This window comes from Nothoprocta perdicaria, unplaced genomic scaffold (assembly GCF_003342845.1).
Source record: "Nothoprocta perdicaria isolate Ctin4 unplaced genomic scaffold, notPer1 scaffold_166, whole genome shotgun sequence".
Lineage (NCBI taxonomy): Eukaryota > Metazoa > Chordata > Aves > Tinamiformes > Tinamidae > Nothoprocta > Nothoprocta perdicaria.
The window spans coordinates 1,194,120-1,201,897 of NW_020454827.1; the positions used below are offsets into that span (position 1 = coordinate 1,194,120).

The 7,778-nt window shown below is 44.7% G+C and overlaps 1 protein-coding gene across 1 annotated transcript in view; it reads left to right on the forward strand.

Annotated features, from left to right (window-relative positions):
• Positions 1-830: 830 nt before the first annotated feature.
• The window catches only part of NRG2 (neuregulin 2), a 63,274-nt gene continuing 56,326 nt past the window's right edge, over positions 831-7,778 (forward strand). Inside the window, exons 1-2 of the mRNA XM_026035750.1 lie at positions 831-954; positions 1,396-1,567. Of these exons, the coding sequence (XP_025891535.1) occupies positions 831-954; positions 1,396-1,567 (296 nt within the window). The remainder of the gene's footprint in view (positions 955-1,395; positions 1,568-7,778) is intronic.

Genomic DNA, 7,778 nt, shown 5'->3' on the forward strand with positions numbered 1-7,778 from the left:
AGTGAGCATATGTCCGATGATTGCTGTGCTTTTTATTTCTTTTGTGTAAGATAACCTTCAGTGAAAACAGTGTTTAAATAAAATCAACCTATGATTACTTAGCTTGGCAAGAAGAATGAGAGGAGAAATACAAAGGTCTATAAAATAGCGATTGCACTAATGAAACCCATCCTGTTCTTCCTCCTTTTATTGCTCATATCACAAGATCAGAACGCACTAAGCAATTAGAAGACAACTAGTGCATAATAGGCAGTGGAAATAGTTTATCTGTAACACATCTTAGACAAGCAGAAACCATTATTACCAAAATTCTTAAGGCAAAACCTGGAAATTATGATTTTTGGYTTTAAAATTAGATCCGAGAATGAAAAGGGTGTCTGTAAGAACACATATCTGTCACTTGAAAAAAAAAAAAATTGCCAGACTGATAATCTTTGCAAGTCTGGCTTATTAGAAAGCCTAGCAGGGACTGATAGGCAGTTTCCTCTCTCTGGCCTGATGTTCCAGGGGCATGGTAAGATCACCTCCCTGAAACATCCAGGGAAGGTCACTGAAGAAGTTTCACACTGGAATGGCTGATGGCCTCATTGCCATTGGTGTTCCTAGGACCTTTTTTAAGGGCTTTATTCTTTCACATTTCTAACTGTRACCCGAAGAATTGCTGTCCCTCCTTCCTCATCCTTTACACATGTATGTTTTCATTTCAGCCTCTCTGGTTAGCTGACACTTTGCTGATGACACTGTCATGTTGAATGCCCTTTTTTAACAGCTTTGCTTCCCCGGAGATGTTTCAGTCCTCTCACCAACACAAGGGGGTATAGAGTGAGTACATGTACATCCAGAATGTACATAGCTGGAAGGAGAGGGAACCACTTCCCACGGCCATCGTCTTCTCCAGCTCTAGCGAAATGCTCTGGCTGCGAGTGTGGGGGCTGCAGGACTTGCAACACGTCTGTCAGCAGTGACAGAGGTAAAGATGATGCTGGGGATCAGAGGCAGCAATGGCAGTATGAGAGAAAATGAATCTCCTGAGAACTTGAGCTCCAGCAGCTCTTGCTCCAGCCAGTCCTGAGTACTCTGGAGAACAGAGCAAGCCCTTACTAGGAGGAGATGCCTGGGGTCTATCTTTGCAAGGGAAGCTGCTAAGCAAGACACATTCTGCAGCCTCTCTCTCTTCCCTGAACAGATTTTTGTGACTCTGCTCCTTCCTTCCCTGCCTGTGTTGGTAAGACTTGGGGTCACTGAGCAGACCCCCTCTCACAGCTGTCCAGAATTTCCTGGCTAGCAGAGACAGGACACATGTTTTCCAAGAGAGGATACTCGGTGGGCTCACCTCGCCTGCATATAGCCTCGGAAASAGGCTGGTTTCACCTTGTCTGATTTCTCTCTTTGTAGCTGTCCCTCCCAAGCTGAAGAAACTGAAGAGCCCAAATGTGCACGTGGGCGAGAAGATTTCGCTGAAATGTGAGGCGACTGCTGGCAACCCTCAGCCCTCCTACAAATGGTTTAAAGATGGCAAGGAGCTGAAGAAGAGCAAAGACATCCGCATCAAATATGGGAATGGCAAGTAAGTATGCTACATAGAGAGCATGGATAGCTGCTAGCTGATGCTGAGTGCCTGGGTGCTGTGGGACCGAAGTTCCCATGCTGCTGGAGTTGGTGCTGTGCTGTCTGAGTCACTGCTGGACCCTCCCAAAGTGCTCCCTTGCAGTCACAGCACCAAAGCAGGCTGCTTAGTGCGCTCAGGACTGAGAGAGATTCAGGTGCTTTTTCTTCAGAGTGGCCAAACCCCGTTTTGCCTGCAGTGGATAGAAAGCGAGGAGCAAGGAGGGCGCAGGACAGACATCAACTGTGTAGGATGAGACTCCCCTCATTTAATGGATGCCTGTGGTACATCCTGGAGAGCCACCTGAGTCGCTATGCTTTAGAGATAACATCTGTGCCTTCTTTAGTTAAATGATTTCCTTTAGAAAAATATTTGAGAAAGTTAGGTGTTTCGATAACTGTTGTCCATTTGGGAAGGTCCATGACTAGACCCCGCAGCAGGCCACAGCAGGAGGCCATAGCAATTGATCCAAGATAGCTAGTAAATAAAAGTATTCAATGTAAAATAATTTTCTTTATGTTTTCTTTATCTATAATGCTGTAAAATCCAACAACTGACCAGGAAATGGGGAATAGCTGCAGAAATCTTACCAGAGACAGGAACCAGGGAAGAGAGGATCTCACTGGAAACTGGTTTAAATAGATCCCTGCTGATATTTTTCAAGACCAAATACTTGCATATGTTATATTCTAAAATTAGTATGTAATTGTGACCATGCTTAAATTAATATATTTCACCTAGCCAGTAACAAAAACAATCTGCAACTGTATGTTACCTTGGCGTCTTAAAAGTAATTCTTTGCTAACATATGTTATGGCTGAGTGTGTGGAAAAAAAAGCTTATCTCTGCCTATGGAGAATGGAGTTAGTTTTCGTTTTAATGATACCCTTATAATGGTTATCCTCCTTTGTAATAAGGGCAGCAGGATTAGTGGCAGTTTTGGGACAAGACAGAGAAGGTGTCAATAGAAAGTTTAGGCTAATAGCATCAGCAGTCATGACGACTGAATCACATCTAGTGGATGCTGTCTGCTCAGGAACGGCTGCCTAGGCTTCCAGACAATGCAGAGAGGGCAGAAATGTGTCTACCTCTTTGCACTGGGATCCTGACTCTTGCCAGCAGCTCCTCTGAGTTCACAGGATCTTCATTGCCTCTGGGCCACCTCCTGCCCATTATTAAGCTGTAGCAGTATGGCATCCCACCCACAGCGTGGCCGGGATGGAGAGAGGACACACAATCCCTGCAGCAGGGACACAGACATATGGAAGAAGGTTGATACTCTTTCCTCAGGACACTGCTGTCAAGTCCTTGTTTTGCATTTACTAGTTTCTATGGCAACGTTTTGGCTCACAGCCCACTAGTGACAGACCGAAAACATGTTGTGTGCRAGAAGTGCTTCCTGCTGGCAAAACAAGCCCAAGGATAAACATTTTAAAGAAATCTGAGCACCTGCCTCTTCCAGGATCTAAGGCCCTCCCAGCATCAAAGGTCTAGCCCCTAAGTGTCCCCTGTTGCTCTGCCCTCCAGAATTGTTTCCCATTCTTGCCTCTACTCTCTACTTYTGGTAAACCAAACCATTAAACAGGCAGGTTTCCTGCACAGAGCAGACACCTGGCCATGGGAGCTGGGCTCATGTAGTCGTCCAGCCAGCCCCTAGCCCTGAGATGATAAGTCTTTGCCCACTGTTGAGCAGACCATAGYGCAGGACCACTTCTCCAGGCAGATGGACCCTGTCCAGAATCTTCGCTTTAGTGTCTCCAGAGGGTTTGCTGGATTTCAGTACTTGAAGATACCTTGAGTGCAGAGTGCTTGAACGACCTCATTCTGGACTTGCACGCAAGCAAAAAGTCAGGTTAACAATTGCTCTGTGCTAATGCAGGCTGAGGGTTGAGGGAACAACTTTGTACATCTCTGTTAAACAGCTAGCGCATCTGTTACTAGATGAACTTCAGCAAGTTAGGAGAGGTTTCCAGCAAAGGAAAGGCATTCTAAACTATTAAGTTTAGAAAGAAGGTCTTAGTAGATGATAAGTAATTCAAGAGTAACAAGGTTTAGGTACCTGGCTTCACTTAGAGATAACACTGATCTCCAGATAATCCTCTGTTCTGAATGAAGTGACGTTTCTCAAAAGGGCTAGAAGGCAAGGGACCCTCACTGGAAAGCACACCTGGGAAAAAAGACATCACAGTCTCTACAGCGCCTGCTTATGCACACAAGATGATTTCTTTAAAAGTTTGATCCAAAGTCATATTAGCCTTGCTTGCTGGAGCCAGGCAGGTTGAGCACTGCCAGGAAGCAGAGGTGTTGTCCACAGTGTTTCCCTTGGCCCTGTCAGTCCTCAAAAAAGCTGCGCATAGGTCTGAATCCAACTATTCATTTGCAACCTTAGAGTTCCTAGGCAAAATGCAGGGAACTGGGATGGGGCGACAAGACTCTAATGCTCTGTGCCTCAGTTTCTTTCTTGTAGAATGGAAACTGCCCTGTATATAAAAAACGAAAAAAAGAAGAAAAAAAGAGATCTCTGACTAAAAAGGGTCCCCTTTCACCCTGATATGACTGATATTTTTATCTGGTCCTAAAATTGAAGATCTTATTGAGGAGAGAATCAGTTAGGTGCTTCCTCTACCAGGTAACTACCTCTACCAGACAAGGCAACTTTTGAATAAGCATTTTCTGGAGGGAGGGGAAAAGAACCTGATTCCTCCTTTCTGAACTTCATGTTCCCTTTGTAATTCAGAACAGGCTGGGGCAAGCCTGGGTTGGGCAGAAAAGGAAACTTCTCTTTAAAGTGGAAGAAATTATTGACTGGAGCTTTATCTCATGTTCAATTTAAATAAGACACAGAGACCTAGAGATAATACCCAGAAAGAAATATACACTTYAGTGAAAGCAAAGGGAAGCGAGAACTCTCCTTCTCTGCTGCCAGAGAGATGCTATTTTCTGCTGAGTACATATGAGATCTGATCTGGGCTCCTGGATCCCAAGAAATCAAAGATGAATTTTGAATCTCTGACTGTCCTGGCAAATAGTAGAATGACAACTATGGAGAGAATCAAGGAGTTTCCATTTGCTGAAGAGGAGGTTACCCTGACATCGTTGCAACTGCTTCTGCAGTGCTCTGCCCTTAGAAATGTAGGTTGTTAATTGAGCCTAGAGGGGGGTCCAAGCACTTGGTGGTCTCCTTTCTGTTCTGCTTTTCCAGTCACTTCTCTTCGTATGATTTCTAACCATGGGAGATCACTGGGATGATGAAGCAGGCATATCATTAGATTGGAGAGGGTTGTCAGTTCAGTTTGGGACAGGCTGACCATATAACTTCCCTTGAGAGTACTGCCCTACTTTCAGTATCACCAAGAATCCCTATTGTTAGCCTGTAAGTGGAGCCAAGGGATGCCCTCCTCTCCTGTTTCTGTACAGTAGTCCCTTAGGCAATGCCAGTTGGGGCAGATTCATTGCTGGGGTCTTCCTTGCAGAGCTCCCTGCTGTAGATTATTCCCCACCCACAATGAATGGGGCTGTGGTCTTCCTTGTACAGCTCACTGCTTTGGAATGAAGGCAAGAAATAATAATGCCAAAGCAGCAGGGGAAAGAGAGTGCCAATAAAGATAAATGATTTCCTAATTAAGCCTGGAGACAAGGAGGGGCAGAGAACTGTTGAAGCCTTGTGGGAGCCAGAGTGAACCCAGGCAGGCTATACCACCACTCTGGCAGGGGTCTTCAGGCTGACATTTTTAAACAAAGGGAAAAACTCATTTGACAGTGGATCTTGCAAGACCAATTCCAGATGCCTTGAAGCTAAGACTCTTCTCAAGCACCGGTGTTGTTATAAACACCAGGGGAGCTTCTGTCTTGCTAACTCTCACGATGTTATTATAAGTCTGCGATATTTGGGGTTTGGTTTAGCTGCTGAAGGCACTTTTTTTGGAGGGTGTGGGTAGAAGACAGCATCTCCTTTGTTTGTCTGTTTGTTTTTAAGGCGATGATGGACATCATTTTGGCCAGCTCAGCTGGGGCTGAACCAGGGAACTTGAGAACTGAAAGCACAACCAGTTGGGTCTTGAGCTAGAGCAACCCACAAAGCTTGCAAGTTGGGGCTCCTCAGAGATTCAGGGAATGGGCATTTATCAAACACAACTAAGTTACAGTGGCTAACAAGTTATGGCGAGAAAATAAGCCACTTTAACTAATGGTGCATGCAATTGTAACCATGGAGGGAGGTTTATATGCTTAAAATGTTGTCTCTTTTTTTTTTTTTTTTTGAGTGATGTTAGCTGGTCAAATAAAAGATATTTCCTCCGTCTATAGACCTTAGGCCACTGCAGTTGCAAAATGTCACAGATTAGCTTGAAGCACTCTTGTTGAGACATGAGCTAAAATCACATTCATTACAGTTTAACTCAAAATGCTTTACCTAGCACTTAGAGGAGGAGGACTGGGACCAGACCTGAGATTTGCAGGCAGTTCATATGGGACAGTGCACTGCATGCCTACAGTCAAGTATTTAGCAAGTCCTCCTGCATTTCATAGATCAGACACAAACAAGGATCTGTAACACARACTCACCAAAAAGAGACTCAGGAAAAAATAATGACTTGAATTGTATCCCAAAGACTTGACACTTAGAAAAAAGCCTCACAACTGTAACTGCATCACTTGCAAAGTCCTGTGTAAGAGGACCACTTTTGCAGAGGTTTTGGAAGGATAGCTCTCTGCCCTTCTGGAGCTATCAAGCCTTTAACCTTATATATCTTTTCACAAAAAATATTTTTTTCTAGTCTCATAATTCTTATTTGCAGCCTGACTCTGCTCATGTCCATTCCAGTTCTGCTCCACATAGGTTCTCCATAGTCCACTGCTTTTAGCATGGTATCTCCTTTTATTCCTCCCAATTCTTTTTAAAATACTTGGTTTGCTCTCAAGGTCCTCTCCAGACTTCTTTACCCCTTCTCTCAATATCTCAAGTTTGGTTCCTACCTGTTATTTGTCCTATCAGCTTCCATATGATATGGAAGGTCATGATAGACCTTCCATCTATATTTAGATCTAGTACTATTTGGGACAGAGAAGTAGCCTTTCCATGCTGTGTGCTGTGAGGCCCTGAGTCTGGAAAGGATCCTAACATTCTTCTGTGAGATATAACATACAGGGACAGAACCTATGTGAAACAGAAAACTGCTCCAAAATCTTCATTTTTTTTCCGAGGGTATTAAAATTCTGGCATTGATATTTAAGCAAAATCCTTGAAAACATTTGTGGAATGGATCAATTACCTTGAATTCTAGAAGAAACACAAGGGAACCTTCTCCAATAACAGGTCTGTGCATCAGCCTGAAACCCAAAACTCAGTCACTGCACGTTTATTGATTTCGCACCCTGGCAGCTACCACAGACTTGTCAGGCACAGAGGTCAGCAGCACATGAAGGATTGCCCCTCTACAGAGAGGCCACAAAGTCCACCCTGGGGAACAGTGTGTGGTTGCCTGACACTACCTCTGTCACTCCATACCTTCTCATCACAGGAATATTCATGGCAATTCCGAGATGCAGCCAAGGGCAGATTTTGAGGATGAAGGGGGTTGCACAAGTGACCCTGTTCTTTGGAACGTACTTATTGATCTTTTCCCCTTTTGTTGACACTGTGTGACCCAGGATTCTAGCTCTTGCTCCCAGACCAGCGTCAGTGTCAGCTCTGCAGTGAGGACTGGTCGAGTCTTCCTTTTAAAATCAGCCTGTCCCAAGACTGGGCACAGAGAGAGAACAGCACTGCTGAACAAATCTGCTTTTCAGGTTAGAACAGTACTTTAATCTGCGGGGACAGGGGCAGGAGACACCAGGCAGAGGGGGGTCAGGGGATATTTGATCCTCTCACAGGCACCCAAAGGACATTACCTCTCTCCCATGCCTGCTTCTCCTAGTGTCCCAGCAGGTCAAGCACTGAGTGGCGCAGGTGATGGTGTTAAGGGTAGGAGAAATGCAGACTTCGCCCATGCAGCAGGGATGGTGACTGAGCTGAAGTATCTGAACCTTATATTTCCTCTATTATTTTTTTTTTGTCTGTTATTTTGGGTGCTGAAGGGTCCTTCCTTCCTTCCTTCCTTCCTTCCTTCCTTCCTTCCTTCCTTCCTTCCTTCCTTCCTTCCTTCCTTCCTTCCTTCCTTCCTTCCTTCCTTCC